Here is a 21,047-nt window from a genome sequence, read left to right as displayed (position 1 = left end):
GGGCTGGGGGGTGGGGGGAAGGAGACAGGACTTGCAAGGAGCCCAGGTCCTTTAGTAGGATTTTCACCAAGGCCACTTCCCTGGGAGGGCGGGAGCTCACGTTGATGACTGATCGGAACTACCGACTCTTTCAAATAAAGTTAGAGGCAATCATGATAATTTAGTTTACTTCTGAATATTTTAAATATTATGAAAACAAGTATAACAGTTTTGTTTTCAAAACTCTTCTGAGGTATCAACCATTAAAAGATTGGGGTTTTTGTAAAAAAACACACAGTGGTTTATTGAATACTTACAACGTTTACACCTTCAATATTAATTAAATTCCACTTAGTTTTAGAGGACGGAAGTGCACAAAACAAGTAGCTGTTGGAAACATCTTCGAATAGGGAACGACCACAGATGAAAAGACAGCACTAGATACCGACCCCAACTGAAATGTTAGCGGCCCCGTTTTCTGCTTTGAAATAAAACTTTATAATCCCCAGGAATATTTATATCCAAAGGCCAAGTATTAAAGATACACTTTACATACACACTATTGTCTGCTGTCTTTATCTGGAAGGGGTTGGGTAAGTGGGGTGGGAGCAACGCTGGTGTCTACACAGCCTTGAGGGAACATTCACACACAGAGAATCTACGAGACGACGGGATCCCTTACCACGCGGGAGTGTCCTCTTCATATTAAAATATGGAATGCTTTTCTTCAAATATCCACTTTTTTTTTTTTTGGAGGGGGAGGTGGGGAGCGGATGCCTCAAAGGGGGGCAAAGAGAGGGGAGGCAAATTGCACATAAATAAACCGGATGATTCCAAATGCAAGAAGTCCTCAGAGCGGAGCGTGGAGAGCTTGCCCGGAGTCCTGGGTCTGCTTCCGGCTCCTGGGCCCCGGCTCACTCGCGCTCTCCTCCTCCTCCTCCTCCTCACTGCTTGAGCTCCAGGGCCCAGACGTGCTGCGGCCAGCCCGTCCGGCCTTTGGTTTTCTTGTCGTTGCTGCTCACTGTGCTTTTCAAGATTTCGTTCTGGGCAGAGGAGAGGTGAAGGAGAGAAAAGTGGAAAGAGAAATTCAGAAAGGAGACCTGGTTCCACGCCACCCCCCGCACTTTCCAGGGAGAAAAGGAGAGAATGAAAGAACGAGTAAGGGATGAGAAGGGGATGGTTTCAAGTCAGCCCCGGCAGGAAAACGACGAAGGTTTGCGCAGCCCTAGCTACCGCCCAGGCCTTCCACGCGCCTGCAACGCTCAACTACCGGATAGGCAAGCTTATAAACAACCAGCCGTTTCCAAGTCGTTTATGGAGGGGCTGGGGGCCTTTTCTCTGACTCCAGATGTAGGGGCGCGAGCGGGGGTCGGCGCTAAATCTGGTTTCCCTGTTTTCAATCGCAATCCCAGATTCGAGCTCTAGGGTAGATGGGGGAGACTTTCTTCTGCCCTGGCCTGGGCTGGCCGGCAAGGGGCTCTGGGCCACCAACTCGGCAGTGCCTCTCCTCCAAGGCCTCTGAAATCCCCAGTTATTCCAGAGGTCACTCGATTATGCACAGACTAAAGCGCCACAGGCCCCAAAGAAGAAAAACTAGACAAATGGGATTATTTCCCAGGTCCTGCATGGCACTAGCCCTGCTCTGAACACCACCAACCTGTGGGCACTTGGTCGGAACTGGAGAAAACTGCTTTTCAGTTATAGTTCTGTGTTCCTGATAACAACAATGACAGCGACCATATTAGTATTTACTGTTTGTCTTAAAATGCTCAGGGGAATAAAACAAGAAAGACCCACGAAGTACACTCATCTGGGAAGTTTCAGTACAACCTCATCGCCAAAGAGAAACCGGAGCTGCATTTTGAAGTTAAGAGTACTTATTATTTACGTTTACCTCTATGTCTTCTGAGCACTGCGATGAGAACAGCCTTAAAACTCTCTTACCATCAGCGGTGGCCTAGTTCTCCAGGGAGGGATAAGGGGCCGATAGTGGAATAATTGGAACCTAGCGCTTGCAGGCGACTTATTTTAGAAATACCTGAAAGCAAGATCGGATTGGAGGCCAAATGAAGGCTCTAAAAGACATGGAATGACTGGGCCAGTGCAATCGAAAGATCAGGGGGGACCCTGAGTCCGAAAGGCATGCCCGAAGTGCCTGTGGGAACAGCGGTAAACCGGAGGGAAGATCACCAGCGCGGAGCATCCCCCTTAACCTCCTCCTCCTGCTGCCGTCCGTCCTCCCCCATCTCCTCAGCTTCTTTCCATAACCTGGTTTTAACAACTTTGGCTTAGGATGCTGGCAAAGGAGGGGGGATGTCATTGCTCAGCCCAACTGCAAGGAGGCCGGTGGTACCGCTCCCCCGAACCCCGCACCCCCTCTGCCCCCTGCCCCCTGGTACTGACCAGCTCCTTCTTCCTCTTCTCTTCTTTCACATCTGTCTTCTTGATCTCCGCCTTGAAGGCCTCCGCCTCGCCATTCTGGTCGTCCTTGGCCAGCAGGTCCATGAGGTAGGCGATGTAGCTGGTGGCCAGGCGCAGCGTCTTGATCTTGGAGAGTTTGGTGTCGGCGGGCACGTTGGGGATACACTCGCGCAGTTCGGCGAAGGCGCTGTTGATGCTCTGAGTCCTGCGCCGCTCCTTGCGGTTAGCAGTGCCCCGGCGCTTCACCGGGCGCGGCCCCCCTAGGCCCGGGGGCCCGGCGCCCGGCGGCACCCCCCCGTAATGGGAGTGGTCCAGGCCGGCGGCGCCGCTGGCGTACTCGGGGCTGTAGGACAGGGCCATGCTATAGTCGGGGGGCGACATCTCGGGGTGGCCGATGAGCCAGCCATGGAAGTAGGGGTTCTCCTCGTGGCTGCAGCGGCTGGCGGCGGCGGCAGCGGCGGCGGCGGCGGCGGCGGCGAACGGATAGCCCTCATGGTGCACCACCGGGTGGTGGGGGAAGCCCCCCACCAGACTCATATCGCCCTCCGCGCCCCTCCACGCGCCCCAGCGTGCGCGCAGCCCCGCCGCGCCCTCGGCCGGGGCCCCCGCTTCGGCGCTGGGCGGCCTCCCCCACCCCCCGCCCCCCAGCCCTCGGGCGCCCGGGCCGGCCCGGCAGCCGCAGAGGGGGCTGCTGCAGCCCGGGCCCCGATCCCCCGCCTGGCCCGCCGGGCCTGCCTCAGCAGCACTGCGGCCGCCGGCTCCCCATAGGGCGCGGCGAGCTGGTCCCGGCACCGTGCGCCCCTGGCCGCGGCCGCCGCCGGCTCCCGCCTGGCTCCCCGGCCCGCGCGCCGGCTCCTGCTTCCCGGGCAGCTGCGGGGAGGCAGAATCCTCTCGTGCTCATGCAAAGGTGCCCGGGCTCCCGCGAGGCTGCTTCGCGGAGTCGCCGGCCTCCACCGCGGCCGCGATCCCGGCACCGAAGCTAACTCGGAATCCCAGGGCGAGTCCGAGCCGCGGGTGGAAGAGCCGGCCCGGCTCTGCAGGGAGGCGGCGGGGTCGGCTGCTCACTGTGAAGCTACCTCCGTGCGACCCTCCCCTTCCCGCCCCTTCCCCTCCCCCCACCAGCCCGGTCTGGGTTCTTGGGCGCTTATTGTTTTAATGAAATTTTTGGTTGTTGTTGTTTTTGGTCCTGGAAATGTGATTTTAGCAGCGGGTAACGTGTCCTCACTCCTCCCGGGCTCCCTCGGAGGGTTTTCAGAGAGGTCTCAGTGCATCCATTTTCTCAGATCCTCTCCTTCTTTCAGGGGAAGGATCTGGGGCCCTGCGGGCGCCTCGGAGCGCGAAGGCGGCGGCTCGGGTTCTCGGCGGGGTCCGCGCAGTGGCCGAGGGAGCTCCTGGGTGGCGGCGGCGGCGGCGGTTCTCCTGGGCTGGACGCCGTGAGGGGAGGAAGCGGATTTTCCCAGCAAGATCTCCATGTACAGCTACATCTTTAGGGCTGCTCGGGTTAATATATGTCGTCAGAGGCTCCTCACGCCAATCCCGGGGCGGCAGGGGCGGTGCCTCTCGCTCTCCGCAATAAAACTTTTTGATGTTCTCGTTGCTAATTGTCGAAGTCCTCTTCCAGGATTGGCTGCCCCTTCATAACCATAAGATAATTAAAACGAGGGGGGGGGCAGGGTTAAAAAAACTTTTTTATCAGCTAGAGGTTAATGCAAGTGTTTAACAGATGCTGTCCTATTAAATTATCCCCCCCCCCCCAAGTCTGAAATATTGAAGAATCTCAAACCAGGTAGAGTATCACTCTGCTTTCTTTTCTGGTTAAAAACAAACAAAAAAAGGTGGAGGGGACGCAGATATTTCTCTTGGAGGTGTTTTTGTAGGTAACCGAGGCAAGAAAATCAGCAGGCAGCCGCGTGCTATTTTTGCGCGGGGGCCGAGCGCAGAGGCGGCGGGCGGCGGGGTCCCTGCAAAGGGGCGGTTGGGGGCCGGCGCTGTCTTCTCGCCGAGGCGCGCAGCGAGCGCGGCGCGGAAAGGCTGCGTCTCCGACCTGGGCGCAGGCTGGGAGTGCCCGCCTCGAGGTCTCCTTACTTACCCACCACGGTACCCTGGCCAGGGCCGTCTGAGGTGGCTCCTGTTATCGTGGCTGCTTTTGAGGATCATGGTTAAGACCACCGGACGGACGGTCAAGCCGGTTGTAAATACCCTTCTTTCCATGTTCTTCAGGGACACCAGCCCCAGCGACGACCTTGGACGATTTCAACGCGCAGGCACCTCGATCCCCCGAATTCGTGGTGTGGCCGGTATCACTGTTCCCCTGGTTTAACTAGCCTGTTTGGTAAGTAACTGAATATTTTTTACAGCGTGTTCAGAGCTTATTTTCCAGTTTTTATGAACAAACATATAAATATATCTCTGCATTCCTGACTCTCCCATAAAAGCGGGCATCTGTGGAAAGCAGGTTTAGTTATCGGAGGGGAACCATTAAACAGCAGTTTAAGAGGCAGAGCGGGAGGACGGCTCGTGGATGTTTAGACTGCTGGCCTTAGTGATCTTGAACGCATTATAACGGAAAATGGATCTCCATTTGTAAGTCAGCGGGCCGCGCGGGGCACCAGGGCCGCGGCGCCCGCGTGGCGTGAGCATCTTGAGGAAGCTGGAGAGAGGCTGGGGCGGGGATGGACAGGGGCAGGAGCTGAAACATCCTCAGGACTTGGTTGGGAGTCGCAAAGGGAGCCGGCTATGCAGATCAGGATGCGGCCCGAAAGGAGTTTGGTGTGGAAAAGGGTGTCAACCAGGACCCCACGCGGCCGTAAATTAGAGGAAGCCCAAGGCAGGGTGCACAGAAGCGTGGGCCGGCCAGGGCGGCCTGGGACTCGCCACTGGGCCTGGCTGGGGTCACCCAGGGGAGACCTTTAACTCCACCTTGGATATTGTACTTTGGAAGCAGGCAGAGTCAGGCCCCAGGCCGCCAAGGGAGCCCCACCCCACAAAGGGAGCCCCACCCCAAGGACTCGGAAAGGACAGTCCATTCCTTTCCCGCTGGGCGCTTTCGGCGGCGGCGGAGTCCACGGTTGGGGATGGAAAGCGAGGTCAGTGCTAATGGCGGGAGGGGTGGTGGGGGCGCCCACCTCGTGTGCTGCGGGGGATGCAGGGCCGGCTCCCTCAGCCTTTGCAGCCCTGGGCAGCAGCGTGGAGAAATACTGTTTACATATTTCCGTGGCTGGGCGTTAGGACAGGGGAAGATCCTCGGAGAGGGGCTAGGAAACCCAGTGTGGGAGTGAAGTGTCCGTTGGGGCCCTTTCCCTCCCCTCCGAAAGGGGTCAATTTCCCTGGATTCGCCCAGCGTAGCATTTTAAGGCAGAGAGCAGGGGGTGGGGAGAAGCTGAAATCAGATTTGTTGGTAAAGTGCCACTTGGGCATGGATCAAAATAGCGAGCTAGAAGCCCTCGACCCCCCAACTTGGATGGGTCTGAGATTTTAGCACAAGCAGGGTGTTTTAAAGACCTTGTTCTTCAAGGAAAGAATATAGGTAGTGTGATGGGGTTCTGTTTACATTTTCACCAGGGAGGCAAACCCTGAATGTGTAAATAACTGGTAGTTCAATCCTCTGACATGTGATACTTTTTTTTTTTTTTTTTAAGTCTGTTTATAAGAACACATCCAGGCCCTGGAAGCAGGTAGACAAAGTATGATGGTGGCACCCAGGCTAGCAACAGATAACTGCTCAGGGAAAGAAGTTGGTAGGCTGCTTTCAGACCCAGAGGGGAGTTTTGGGAACTGAAAGGAAGAATGGCTGAGTTGGGGACTGGGATGCTCTGTCCATCAGAGGTGAGTGGCCTCAGTGTCGAAGCCATCAGACTTGGCCACTTTCAGCCTTCTCATGCTCTTTTAATTGAAACCAAAAATGGGCAAATCTCCTCATGGCCCCAGATATCACGGCAAGTGATAAAAGAGATGGAGAGCACGGGACAGAAAAGAAAAAAAAAAAGTCGTAAAAGATGCTAATCTGAGCATCAGTCCTCACTGACAGTGTCATTATCAGTTAATTAATGCTGTGCAACAGTCTGGGGCTTCATGTAGCTCAGAGACCCAGACCCAGAGACCACATACTGCCTCAGAAAGGCAATTTGGAAGCAGGGGACAAATGGGTGAACTCCAGCGTCCTTAACTGTAGTTATTAACTCACAGAGACCAGACTGGCTGAGGGCCATTCTCAATTCACAACCAAACGAGTCCCCTTTTTTCTCATAGAGTCCTCTTTTGTACCTTTTGCTGCGGGTCTAGTGGGAGTGCTGGGTTAGTCTGCTGCTTTGGAAAGCTGTGAGGCAGATCCACCTCAAGTTTGCCCCCTCCCACCCCCCCACCCCCCAGTTTAGACGATTAGACAGTCTTTGCTTTCTGGTGGTAGTGGGGGAGGGGGGAGAGTGATGGAGGAGAACAGTGGGAAAAGAAAGGGAGGAGGGTGAATTTCCCAGCTGAGATGTCAGCCAGGGACTGCACTACTGTGCACGCTGCTGAGCTGTCCCCCTAAGGGCACAAGTTCCAGTACTCAAAGGGCGCAAGCATCTGAGATGCTGCAGGCTGTTGGCCACCCTGGGTGCCTGCAGGAGGAATCCTAGTGAGGGTGTACTAACTTGCCTCTCCTTTTCTGAGGCCATGGGCTGAGTTGCAACCAGTCTTACCCAGGTGGGCAGCCCCCCGTTTGGAGACATGCTGTGATTCCTTGTCCAGTCTCCACTGTAGCTGATGGTCTACCCCTGTACCGCGCGATACGTCAGCCTCCAGCTAAACAGACAGAACCGGGTTCAACAATTTGTTTTGCGCCCATGTCTCTTGGCTCTTTCCCTTCACTCCCACCCCTTCCTCTGGAAAAGACTCAAAGAGCCTGGGAGAAGCTGAGAACTAACTCCCTTGCAAACGTTTTGGTCTTGTGAGATATTCCTTTTAAAATCAATCTGCTTTAAACTAAATATTTTTTTAAAAAAACTTCAGTCTGTTTTTAGGGAAAATACAGATCTCTCGGAGGTATTTATTATTACAAAGGCAAGGGCAGTTTGTATCTTATGTTTTGCTCATGAGAACTCAAAATAAACTGGACCTGAAAAGAACCAGGCCAGAGGGCCATAAACACACATTTTATGTTTACGGGAATTATGGCTCAATTCCCTTCATCGTTTTTCAAATCTCGTTTCACCTTATTTTCCTGACCAACATAGTTGGAGCGATGGGGCATTCCTTTAAATATCTATAACGCTCTTATATAAGGTGAACCCCAGAAAGTGCCGAGAACTCCAGAAAGAACACCAGACCCAGAAGATGGCAGAAAAAGAAATGTGTTCTCGGAGAAGTAACCTCAGCCTCACCTGTTCCAAGGAAGTTGTTTCTTACGACACCCTGATGGCTTTGCATTTTGTCTGAATTAGGGTGGGATTGAGTCATTTTATAGGCTAGCCACTTGGTCTTAGAACCTTCAGGACATGAAGAATAAGGCATACTGTCTGAGTGGCGGCAAAGGGTCTCCCAACTCGGGTTCCATGGTCCCTCCCTTTCTGGTTTGCCTTTTGGGAAATGGTTGTCTACAGACATGGCAAGTGACAGTGACTCCAGAAATGTGGGGGTGCTCAGAGGATACTTCTATAATGCAGGATCACGTTCAATTGGACTCTTATATCTGTTTCACAAGAAGTTGCCCATGGCTCTTATGAGATTTTATTTGTTCTGAGCACTTTCTTTTTGCATTTTGGGGTGGGGTGGGGTATTTGGGGAGTGATCCCTCTCCCCTCTTCTTTCCAGAGCAGATCTGTGGAGATGGGGGGGGAGGGGCTGATTCAGCTGCAATGACCGTGGAGGGGCTGATTGCTTACGCCTCCCTTCAGTCCAGTGTTTTTGTTTTTGTTTTTGTTTTCAGTCCAGTTTTGATTAGGAAACATTTAAGTCAGTGGAGAAAATGGGACTTGTTTGGTGCCTCCCCTCCATTTAGCCTTTCTTTCATATTCCCTTCTTCCCTGCCAGCCCTTTCCTCTTTCTCTCTCTCCCTCCTTCCCTCCTCCTCTCTACCCCCCCCCCCACCCCCTTCAAATTTGCCTTTGAGCAGTGCTTGGATTTCTGAGGTTTCTGATCCCTTCAGGTCATTGAACCTGAAACTGGTGAAGAATAAGATACTGGCTTCTCCTTTAGTCCTTTAAGAAAAATAAGTATTTTTGTAAAACACTGAGATATAATTGACAAATAACGCTGTGTAAGTTTAAGACATACAATGTGCAAGAAAAATGTCACTGTCCAGTCTTACAGGTAGTGGGAATTTGCATTTTCTTCAAACGGTCCCTGACGAGATCTTCATATTAACTGGCAGATGAGCTGCTGCTGTGGGAGGTTTTCACTGATACCTGGCCAGTTATCCAAGTTAAAATACTTATTCCGACAAAAGGGAACAAAAGAGAATGCACCTGAAAGGGCCTCCCTAGAGGCAGCAAGATGTGTATATAGGAGGTGCTATTGATGTTGTTATAAGAGGTAAGGTAGATCTGATCATTGCTGCTTTCTAGTAAAGCATAGATAGTTTAGAGCACCAGTGGTGTGAGAAAATACATGCCACAGGATTTCTCCTAACTACTTTGTTTCAAGCAAATTACATACACACTGGCAATATTTTCTTCCAAGCTGGAAGGAAAGCACTCCACATTGAGATGACGAGGAAGCAATTGTATTGCATCCACGGTCTATGGGAAAATAAGCAGTCGTTAACTTCAACTAGTCTGCAAGAGGGTTCAGAATGAAATACAAAAGCGAATGGCAACTTAAAATGTGGAGCTTTGGACAAGCCATTTAAGTGAGCGAAGGTTTTGTTTGTGACTGGAGGCCCCATGCATTCCCAGTTGTAACTGCGGTGTAGCGAGAATTCTTAGGAAGTTCTGTTCGGAAGCTTCCTTTGCAAATTCATGTCGTGTTTGTTTGTTTGTTTGTTTGTTTTGTTTTGTTTTTAGCCCTGGCAGTTTCTTGCAACCCTTTTCTACTTTATTCTAGGGCCTTTGCTTCTAGACAAGGGACTTGAGCCAGGATGGTTAGGTTTCAGGTTAACAAAAAGAAACCCTTTTATTGTCAATATTAATAGCAAACCTCGATTTTTACAAGGTTTAGGTTTAGCGGCACGAGCAGATCAAAAGCAGCTTAGCTTGATTTCTCAATATTCTCCGGAGCTTAGACAATTAGCTGCAATTTTGCGTCGAACGAAACAACACAAAAATGTTAGTTACCAAAATGTTAAAGTTAGTCTTTCGGCAAGGATTTTACCTGTGCACAACGTGTCAGAAGCTAATAAATTCGTCCACTGAACCTGAGTTGAGTTTTGAAGGAAACGCCTTTAACAAAATGTGTGAGCACACTGTCTTCATTTGCAATGCCACGGAGACCTGTTTCAGCTGTGTGCATTCCACACTTGCCTTTCTGGCTGGGTAAGGATCCGGCAGACTGAGGTCTCTCTGGTAATTTGGGTACACCGAGTCTCCAGTTAATGATAGATAATCAGCCTTTGGGTCATTCGGTCATTCTCTTATTACAAACCCCTCCTGCTCTCTCTGATCTCCTTTCAAACTAAATTTCACACAAACAAATAAAGCAAGACAGGGACAAGTTCCTTAAAAAAAAAAGAGGGAGAAATATTAGAAACTCCTGATACAGAACTCTAAACAAGGAAAGGCAAGCTAAAAGAGGATAGGAAAGAACATCTTATCAAAATGAACATGCTGTGTACAAAACATTAGAAGAGAAGGCTCTGGTTTCTGTTAAAGTGACAGAAAATTAAAATAAAAATAATTGCAGGCAGAGAAGTTATAATATAAACAGAGAAGGCAGGATGCTTGCTGGAAATGCGCAGCACGAGGAGGCTAATTTGTTGTTACAGATTATATATCTGCACCGTGATAGGAGAGGCGCTACTTTGTTCTATTTTCCAGAAAAGAATGGCTTTCTTCTTAGTACTTGTGTGAGTGCTCACTTAAGTTAACACAGGCCAAAACCTCGAGGAACAAAAAATGGAATTGCATTCTGCTTGCGAAGCATCCAACTTCAAAAGAAGGAATTGGTTGCATACAAAAAAAAAAAGCAGCATTCCATTCAAAACACATTTAGAGGGTTCACTAAATTGCTATGACTGATGCTTTTTTGTTTTGCTGACAGAAGGTGCAGATCATTCTCGGGGAAGTCCAACCGTAACCAGCCCTCCCCTGCCCTCTGGAGTCTACGTTTTCCAGCCTACATCTGCTTGTGACTCCAGAAAGAGACTCCAGATTGGCCAAGGTACATCTCTGACCAGATCCCTCTAGGAAAATCTCAGGAATGCGTGACTCTAATTGTTCAGAACTCTGGTGAGAGTGTCCCTAGTGCCATTTTGCTGCCCCTGTCTTTTTGACAATCCCTTTTGGCCCAAGTCCAGGTCTCCGGAAGGGTCAAGGTCTAGCTGCCGGTGTCAAGCCCCAGCCCCAGCTTTTCAATCCTAGGAGAGGTTGGAACTTTGGCTCAGGGCTTGAACAACTCACAGTTCTCCAAGTTAGAGGGGCAGTCCTGAAACAGCAGCAGGTGGTGAAATTGTGACTCCGAGATTGTCCCGGACTGAAGTCTGGCATTCCTTGACTTGCTAGCATAGCTATCAAACAATCCATGTCTGTCCCATTTTAAAGAATCCACACTTCACTGTGTTTCTTCTAGGCCCAGTTTAAATGCCACCTCCTCCAGGAAGCTTTTCCAGGTATTGCTTTCCCTCTCTCTGCTCCCCCACATTAAGTCCCCTCTCCAGTGCACCCCCCTCACATATTCTCCGGTAGACTCCAGTGACTGTGGGTTCCTTGAGAGTCCAGTCAATGCATTGGGCCCAGCTTGTGATTTAACGGCTGGTGTCAAAGGGATGACTTAGAGACAGTGGGTGAATTCTGTGTATCCCAATTGCAAGTGGATTGCTTTTCTTTATTTTGAAAGCGACCAGAGCTAGGAGGTGGACCTTAGGGAACGGACCTTCCTCGGGATAGATCCCACTTGCAGTGGGTCTGAGCCATCAGCATCAGCGCTGAGAGTGAAAAACCCAGCCCCAGCCCGGACCTCCCCGGGTAACCCCTGTCAACAACTTGAGCGCCAGAGTCACAGCTGGGCAGGGCGGACTCTCAGGCACCCAAATACTGGCTGCGTGATCTCGAACCAGGTCATCCGTCTCTGTAACCCTTAGTTTCTTCATCTGAACAATGGGTTAATGACACCTCCTTGAGGGTGTGTAGGGAAGATTAGATGAGATCAAGATGCACTGGAGAGCGAGACGCCTGACACACAGGCTGCGCTCAATAATTACTTATGTACTGTCTCTTCCTGCCTCTTCAGCTTCCTCCCCTCCCTTCCAGCCTTCTCAAGACCTAGCCCGACGACGGCGACGGGCCAGGTGGCGTCGGAGGTCACCGCTTGCCTGAATGCCCCGAGCCAAGAGCAACCGCGGTTCCGCGGGGATCGCAAGGGCCTCAGGCCTCGCAGGACCGTGGGCGCTGGAGAGTGAGATGTGGGGCTGCGGCCGCCACCCGGGAATGTTGGGGGACAAGGGGCGCTGCTCCAGATTTAGGCCGCCGGCCCTCCAGCCCTGCCTTGGCTGTTGGGCCGCCTCCTTCACCTTAGTTAAGTTCTCCTTTTGCTCCCCATTCCCGCTCGGGGTGCCCGCCACCAAGGAGGCCGGTTCGCCGCAGCTTAGGCCAGGGGAGGTCACTGTTCTGGGGCGGGATGGATCCCCAGCTTCCCCCAGCTCGTCTCCGAGGACTTTTCGCCGGAGGCGGGCAGGAAGGGGTTAAGAGCACCCCTCCCCCCGCCCCCCGCGGCCAATCCAGAGCCCTGGGCTGCGGGCGAAGGCCGCCGCTTCCCTCCTGAGGTCTCATTAGGGAAACCCTCACCGCTATTTTCAACATTTCCTCAATCAAGTGCCTTTAAATAGAGCTGCACAAACAAATTGGCGGCAAAAGCGTAGATCTTGTCACGATTGAGACCAATCCAATATTTCAGCCTTGTTTGCTTTGCAATTACGGCTTGGCTTGTGGCTGCGGTGCCACCGGGGCAAATCTGCAGCCGCCCGCTTTCTCCTCGGCACCCTCGGCGGGCGGAGGAAGCGACCCGCAGCGCCGCCGGAGGGAGGGGGGTGGCGCTGGAGGAGGTGGCGCGAGGGCGAGGGGCGGGTGGCGGAGCCCTCCCGAAGCCCGCGTGCGAAGGGCGCGGGCCCTGGGAAGGAGGCTGGACTTCTCAGGTTCCTGGCCGAGCCCCTGCGAGACATACAGTAACAATAAAACGTGCGGTACGCCTGCAGAAACCAGTGTCGTGTCCTTATCCGGCTCCTTCCCCCCCCCTCTTCCCTTGCCCCCCACTTCCGTCTCCATTGCATCTTTCTTCGGTATTTGTTAGCGGTTACCGGTTTCCCCTTCTTTCTTGCTGTTAAACTGCAAGCATGATTTGTTATGTTTTCCATAGCTGCTTATTCTTGACTTCTTGTGCAAAGGCACTTTAAATCTGCTGCAGGAAGAGCAAAGCTCCAAATGGTTTGGATGGGCTCCTGCAGGCGCCTGGCTGCCCCCCTGCCCTCCCCCTCCCCCACTCTGTTCGTGCGGGATGGCTCTGGTGTAAATCTGCCGCTGCGTGCGTTCGGTCACCGCGCCGGCCAGCAGAGTTTGTATCAGCAGAACAGTAGTTAACTCAAATCAGGTCCTAAGCCTTGTATTTCACAGACAATTAAGTCTTGGCTGCTGTTGAGCAAAATTGTAATATTTACTCTGCTCTGTGCTGAGGAGCACTTTTAAAGTCAAAAACAAATACATTTCAAAGAGAAAATATGATAATAAATCTCTTTTTATGGATTTTCCCTGCATAAGTGGAAACAACGTGATTTAAATTCCGACGCCTTCACCCTCCTCTCAGGCACAGCTGAGGTTGTACAGATACTGTCTTTTAACACACACTCTTCAGGTCTGGGGGGCGGCACCTGCATTTGTGACATTCGATTTCGTTTCCGAGGTTTCACACCCCACCCTAACCCACGTAGGCAAATGCAACGAGGATTATGGAATAATTAGGTCTGGGATGGGAAGCCCATTTCCACACTGATTCCAGAGAGGTGCACATGACTTGGGTCATTATTTTATGACTTCATATTACCTTATAAATGACTACCCATTTTCCTCTCCTGTTGGCTTCTGAAGGAGGTGGGAGAGTTGAGGCAGAGAAATATTTTTAGGGGACTCTGGGGTACACGTTAAAATATGCTTCTTTATTATTATGTCAAAATGCATAAGGTATGGACCTACATTTGTTTGCTGGTGGGCATAAAATAAATTCATGGCTATTCTAGTTAATCAGCAATCTCTTTAAAGCTTTACTTTTTTTGGGTTTATAATCCCACCTAGATTGTAGCGTCATTCTTCAGGATCACCCTCCTATGGTAACATTTTTCATTTTCAGTTTTATTTAAAGCAAACCTCAGAAATAATGGTTTCATAAAGTTGTGCAATGTCAAAGCCACACAATAATATTTCAAGTTCATATGTCATGCATGCCCGTGTATCTCTCTCAAGAAATAGGAAGCGGTAGCTAGAAAGGGTACCATTTCATGAGAATTCTGTGTTCACCAAAAAAAAAAAAAAAAAAACCAAAAAAAAAAACCCCAAAAAACCCCAAACTGGTCTGGCATATTATCCAATGCACAAATTATAATATTACTTTCATGTGTGTTAATCTGTTTAGTATTAAAACTGCTATGTCTTAACCATTAACATGTTTTACCACACTGCTTTCAAATGGGTGATCTCAGATAATTATGAAGATTTTGATGTTAATCCCATGTTAAGTGAACAACCATGAAAATAACCTTAAAGCATTATTATTCTAATATAAACGCCAACAAACACAATTATAGAGGGAACATGATTACTTTTTATCTGGCATTATCCTATAAGGATATGGCTACATTCATTTCTCTTTAAATCAGAGCAGTTTTCAATTACTTTTTAATAGAATTTTTTTCAACACTGCATTTCACAGTATCTATAAACCACAACAACTTTGTGCTGACAGATACATATTTTTTCAACATTGTTATTCATTAGCTTCTTTGAAAACTCACTAAAATAGAATAATATACAAAAAATATCAAAATATAGAGAACAATTATTAGGTTCTACATATTTATTTAGGTAAGCCAATGTTATTAAAATTGAAAACATGTGCCTGGCATATAAATGTTTCTTTAAGAATTCTTTTTTTGGATGCACAGTTATTATTTTTTAAACCAACTCAGATTTTCGAGTACTGAATTTTCGCTCTAAACAGGCATTGCATTGTTTTAGACAGTAGCGCCTGGAACAATACCACTCTTAGTATTTTAGACTTCCAAACAACAATTGGAATTGGATAAATGCTTTCAGCTGGGAGCACTTTCTTAATACCTTTGTAGGTAATAGGATTCCCTATTTGTGTGGGATGACAGATGGACAGTGGGATGGACAGACTGCCTACCCGTTGTGGAATCTACCAGAAAATGAAGTTTTTGAGTTCGTTTGTGGTCCGTCTAAAAGAAATTCTGCTAAAATGCGAAATCAGGAAAATCGAGTGAGTGCTTTTTCTAAGTACTTTTATGCATGATGGTTTGAAAAGGGGGATGAAAAATATAAAAGGGAATGCAGAAACATAAAATCTGGAAAAGATAATTTCCTTAGACGGGATCTGGCTCTTTTTCTTTTCTTTTTTTTTTTTAAATATTCTTTTTTCAACGTTTATTTATTTTTTGGGACAGAGAGAGACAGAGCATGAACGGGGGAGGGGCAGAGAGAGAGGGAGACACAGAATCGGAAACAGGCTCCAGGCTCTGAGCCATCAGCCCAGAGCCTGACGCGGGGCTCGAACTCACGGACCGTGAGATCGTGACCTGGCTGAAGTCGGACGCTTAACCGACTGCGCCACCCAGGCGCCCCCCCTTTTTTTTTTTTTTTAAATATTCTTTTTTCAACGTTTATTTATTTTTGGGACAGAGAGAGACAGAGCATCTGGCTCTTTTTCTATAAACAGGAGGGTGATGAATCGGATCCATATAATGAAATAGATTGTTTTTGTTTTCTTCAATTGGGTGATTTTTAGAGTAGACTTTTCACTGGATGAAGAAGCCCAATTAAGGAGATATATGTAGATTTTTGTATATAGGGAAACGCTAGCTTCCATGATTTTTAAATATTGCTTTAAAATATAAAGACCTTTAATCCACTGTACCATTGTTCTTTCTTAAGGAATACATGTCTAAAAGCAGTGAATTTTTTCAAACTGGTATTAAACTGGAATTATGAAGTATATTCATGAGATGATTTTCATAAACTACCAAGTTGCTGAGAAAAAAACTGAAAAACAATTTTTTTTTCAGGAACAAACCAGGGGACTTTCTTATTATTCTGGGATAAATAGAGCAAGAAACTGCCTCCTTACATTCCTAGTAATTATTTTCGTTTTTCCAAACATTGTTCAGTTCTATGCATTTTTTTTTTTACTATTCAAGTAAAGATGATATTAACAACAAAATTACAGAATCTGATAGAGTGACTATTTTTGCTTTAATACAAATATAAATTATATATGGGCTGTTTAAGCGCTTAGTTGTTTGAATGCTGAATTTTTCTTTTTTCAGATAGAGTGATACTTAATGAAGTGTTTATAACGATAAATATGACGGCTCGTCAAAGGTAAAACAGTCATGAGACCAAAGTAGTTTTTGAATCTGTGGGGTGTGAGCTGCACTTTGTAAATTTTAGTGCCTTTAAATCATGACCTAGGTTTTTTTTTTTTTTTTAAGTTTATTTTGTTTGTTTGCTTTTTTGAGAGACAGAGAGAGACAGAGGCAGAATCCCAAGCAGGCTCTGTGTTGTCAATGTGGAGCCTGACACAGGGCTCCAATTCATGAACTATGAGATCATGACCTGAGCTGAAATCAAGAGTCAGGTGCTTAACCGACTGAGTCACCCTGATTCCCTGTGACCTAGGTATTTGTAATGAGGATATCTTGAAGGGAACGTCAGGAGTCCTCAAGGTACACAGGCAGGAGCACACAATCATATAGAGAAACTTGCCTTCAGAAGAACATTCCCAGCCTGCTCCCTTACCCCCCAACCCCCTGCCCTGCTATGTTTCTACTTGCTATATTTTATTAAAAGTCACAGAATTTTAAGGGTTGCTGTAGTTCAGTGGGCTTTTCTCTCCTTAAATACTTTAATATCATATGATATTAATATAGCTACGTTAATGATTGAAAAGCTCACTCAGCTGTTCCTGTTTTTTGTCCTGTTGTTCACTCTCTGAACCTGTGGGAACAACTGGTTTACGCACTGAATTTTTCTCATTGCCTTGAATAATAGTTTAGCTTATAATCTCAGATACATATGAGTAAATAGTAAGCCATATACCTTTTATTATATTATTGTTTATGCCCTGCGTCACGTTAGAAAGAATCTAAAGCCATATTTTCAAGAATTGGAAAGATACATTTAAAAAAGTCTGGCAAAGTAATCCCTGTAAATCTAATCGTAACTAATTTTGATGTTTATTACAAGATCAATGATGTGTTCTGGCGAATGTTCGATCCCAAGATGGAGCAAAATCACATTTAAAATGAGACAAATTTTTAAAATGAATTTTGAGTAAATTGTTAATAAATCATCATAATAATACATGGAAATTAAGCTATTATTATGCATGGAAAGCTGCATAACACGGTGATTAAGGGCAAGTCTCCGGAGTCCCGAGGCGGTTTTGAATCCTGACTACAATATGTTTCAGCGTGTGATCTTGGGAAAATAGCCATTCTCTGCTTCAGTTACCACATCTACAGAAGGTGGATAATGACTGTAGACTGTTACAGAGTCATGATGAACATGTGGTGAGATGACTCCCACGAGGCTCTTAGTTGAGGGTCTGGCATAGAGTAAATGCTTAATAAACATTAGCTCTTCGTTTTGGCGTAGCTCTACAACATTGAAAAGTGGCATGCCACAGGTACCTTTCTGAGTTGACAGCCCACAGATTTCACGGGGATTTGTATGAGAAGCCTACATTGGTTTGCAGACCTCGATGTCGACAGGGTAAAGACAATGACTTCTGTCTGTCTTCAGAAGTTCTAGAAAGGTATGGCGAGATGGTCCTAGGGATAGCAATGGCCAGACTGGAAATCTAGCTTACTGCCATCTTGGCCATGTGTAGTGTGGTCAGCGGGTGCCTGACACAAAGGTCTAAACTGAGGAAAATGACACAGGAAGGAAATGAAATACTCTAGGCCCAATGGTCTCCCCATTGTTTTAATTGAGCACTCTAACAGTAAAACATTTAAGTACATATTTATTTGCAAATTATCTATCTGCACTACTCTACTGATATATACATTATAAACCCACTCAAAAAGTGAACTAAAAATGGGCAAGATAAAGAATTGAACAATAGGTTTAAATATTTGCAGGTGAGATAAAGTCAGTATCATCAGGGGAGATAAATTTAGTATCATTGGCAGTAGATGCAAATCCACGTAATAAGTGGTCTTGGTCATTGGAAAATGCTTTGGTTGACTTAATGGTTGATTTGTGTTGTCATTGTTTCTGCCTTGTTTTGTGGCTGACTAAAGCTCTTCCAGTGTCTGTTCTACCACTTTCTTGATGGTTTATGTCCGTATTTGAATTATCTTTAATCCGAAGTTCATTGTAGGGCTCTTTTTCTTCAAGTTTTTGAATCTGTGGGGTGTTTAGTTGTTTAGAGAGAGCATGCACACACACAAGAGAGCAGGGGAGAGGCAGAGAGAAGAGAGAGAGAGAGAGAGAGAGAGAGAGAGAGAGAGAGAATCCCAAGCAGGCTCAGCATTGCCAGTGTGGAGCCCAATGCGGGACTTGAACTCACGAACCATGAGATCACGACTTGATCCGAAACCAAGAGTCGGAGGCTTAAATGACTGAGCCACCTAGGCACCCCTGTAGGGCTTTTTAAAAAAAAACTTCTGTCCATTTGGTGAAGATGAGTTTGGTTAAAACTGGATTATGTAATCTGCGTCCACCTAACTGAGCCATTTAAGCCATAACACATCTCGGTCTATGTGAGCTTGTGTGGAGGCCACTATAAACTCCTCCATAGTAGAGACTTCCTCCTTCCCTAAGGATACCACGTGCGCCTCAGGAATATATTGTCCAGGACCAAGTGAAGGTGTTGGTGAACTCATTTCTAATTGTTTACATAAAAACATACATTAAGAGAATTTCTAATATGGTCTTCTTACGCCCCATTCTTATGGTTCCTGGCATTTCTCTCCTTTGAGGTTCTACAGCAGAATGAATGAGACCCTTAGGTGCCCTGGACTTTGTTTTCGACAAACAGGGTCTGATTCTGTCCATTCTGAAGATAGAAGAGATGAACCGTCGGTGGCATTGACTGGAGAGGTGAACTAATTGTCCCAAGTTCACACAGATTGTAAGCAGCAGAGCTGTGTTTGAACTTGTTTTCTGCAAGCAATATCATGCTATTTCTGTCCCATTGTCTTAATTGACTGTGGAATTGTATTCATATTTGTCTGAGCTGAAGGGAGATGGAGCTACAAAACTGGACAGACGCAATGGTTCTAAGTGGTGCTGGGAAGGGATGAAGAGGAAGCAGGTACGTTGGGATATATAAGGATCAAATGGAGTAATGTAAAAAAAGGACTTTGCATTTATTGAGCACTTATTTTTCCCCTGTGCTAATTACACACACTATTCCTTTAAAACAGTTCTTTACCTCAAGGGATAGGTTTTACATATAAGGAAATGAAAGCTCAGAGGTAATTTGTCTTAAGTAATTTGTCTAAAGCGCACAGGTTTTAAGTTGTAGGGTTCAAACCAAAGACAGTGGCCATTAAAAATACATATTTTCAGTATCTGGGCAATGTTGACATAACAACATATATTAAATTTGAAAGCCTCGTGAACTGTTTTTGTCCCAAATTGGCTTTCTGTCTTCGGCTAAAAATCAACCGTGACAGCACCAAATGCTGGCGAAGATGCGGGGAAACTGATCACAAAGACGCTGCTGGTGGGAATGTAAAATGGCACAGCCAGTCTGGGAGAGAGTTTGGCAGTTTCTTCAAAAGTAAATGTGCAGCTATCATGTGATTCAGCAATTGACCCCTGAACATTTATCCCAGATTGATGAAGACTTCAGTTCACAGAGAAACCTGTACGTGAGAGCTTATGGCTGCTTGTTCATGACAGCCCCAAACTGAGAACAACTCAGAGGTCCTTCAAGGGATAAACAAACGTAACCATTCCGTTAACAGTGAAGCATGTAGGGCTCATCGTGGAACATCCATAGCATGGAATACTATTCAGCAACAAAAAAGGAATAACTTATTGGTAAGGGCAACAACCCAAATGGATCTCCAGAGAATTACACCAGGTTAAAAAAAAAAAAAAGGCCACCACAAAAGGTTATACCCTGTATGGGTCCATTTCCATAACATTCTTGAAATGACCAAGTTTTAGAAATGGAGAAAAGATTAATGGTTTACTAGAGGTTAAGCAGCAGTGGGAGTTGCAGGAAGTGGGTGCAGCTAAAGAAAGGCAACAAGAGGGATCCTTGTGGTTATGCAAATGTTCTGTATCTTAGCCATATTAATGTCGATATCCCGGTTGTGATATTTTACTATAATTTTGCATGTTACCATAGGGAGAAGCTGGGTAAAGGGAGCAAGGGGTCTCTATTATTTGTTACAACTGCATGAGAATCTATAATTACCTCAAAATAAAAAGCTTAATAAGAAAGTCGGCTGACCTTCAGTGGCTTCCAGAACTGACCTGAAAATAGGGGAAAGTTGGGATTGAGAATGGGAGTTGTGAACTTTAAGAATTATTTTCAGTGCACCACTCAAACGGGGTCTGAATTTTTTCCTTCTGATCTTTATTATGGATTATCATGCAATTCTTACTGCTATTTTGGGGAAGAAAAAAATGTCGCCTCTTCATCGTAGGACTTCTAGTTTGCAAACCATTGTTATTTTTTTTAGTCCATCAGCTGTCTCACTTACATAGTAGAATATGAAACTAGATGGGCGCCTGGCTGGCTCAGTCAGAACAGCATGGACCTCTTGGTCTCCTGGTCATGAGTTTGAGCCCCAGGTTGGGTGTAGACATTACTAAAAATAAATAAATAAAACAAAACAAAACAAAACAAAACAAAATAAACTTAAAAAGATGAAACTAGGTTACATTGGGTCTTATTGTCACATCTATTCTTAAAGTCACAGAAGAGTATTTATTTATTTTTATCCTTCTTTTCTCTTTGTCCTTTTAAATTTATTTTTTCTCTTTTCCCCCATATTCCATTTGAACTCATATTTCCTGATACTGTACTATTTAATCAAAAAAATCCAATAAGTGCACATGTTGTAGATGGAATTAGTGATGTCATTCTTAAGATGCAGAATATAAAGATATATTGATTCTCCACACAGTACTGCGTACGTGCAGTAGGCTTGGATGTTCTGATTTTTGGAGAGGTATAGTGGAAATTCTATGTGTGAATAAAAAAACAATGATTTGTTGAGAAGATAAAGGCACAGTCACAGGACCCTCTGCAAACACCTGCCAGTGCCATAG

General features: G+C 46.8%; 1 protein-coding gene and 1 long non-coding RNA gene across 3 annotated transcripts; one reads left to right on the top strand and one right to left on the bottom strand.

Moving 5' to 3' along the window:
• Positions 1-256: 256 nt before the first annotated feature.
• On the bottom strand, positions 257-3,054 carry HAND2 (heart and neural crest derivatives expressed 2). Its single transcript, XM_047857323.1, has 2 exons — positions 2,383-3,054; positions 257-1,022 (listed from the first exon to the last, which is right to left on the bottom strand). Exons 1-2 carry the CDS (start codon positions 2,935-2,937, stop codon positions 924-926), a joined length of 654 nt encoding a protein of 217 aa, XP_047713279.1. The 5' UTR covers positions 2,938-3,054; the 3' UTR covers positions 257-923.
• An 11,678-nt stretch (positions 3,055-14,732) lies between these two features.
• Positions 14,733-20,541, top strand: LOC125164089 (uncharacterized). Of its 2 annotated transcripts, none has more exons than XR_007151636.1 (3): positions 14,733-15,012; positions 16,080-16,130; positions 18,737-20,541. It is a non-coding gene; the product is annotated as an uncharacterized LOC125164089 (long non-coding RNA). The 2 variants fall into 2 exon arrangements; XR_007151637.1 differs by having other exon boundaries at positions 16,076-16,130.
• The last annotated feature ends 506 nt before the right edge of the window (positions 20,542-21,047 follow it).

The sequence above is a fragment of the Prionailurus viverrinus genome, chromosome B1 (assembly GCF_022837055.1).
Source record: "Prionailurus viverrinus isolate Anna chromosome B1, UM_Priviv_1.0, whole genome shotgun sequence".
Classification (NCBI taxonomy): domain Eukaryota; kingdom Metazoa; phylum Chordata; class Mammalia; order Carnivora; family Felidae; genus Prionailurus; species Prionailurus viverrinus.
This window is presented reverse-complemented; position numbering and strand designations above follow the sequence as displayed.

Coding starts and splice junctions, on each gene's coding strand:
- HAND2 (XM_047857323.1), bottom strand. CDS start 2,937: ATGAGTCTGGTGGGGGGCTTCCCCCACCACCCGGTGGTGCACCATGAG. Junction 1,023..2,382: donor AGAAGAGGAAGAAGGAGCTG/GTCAGTACCAGG, acceptor TCCTCTGCCCAG/AACGAAATCTTGAAAAGCAC.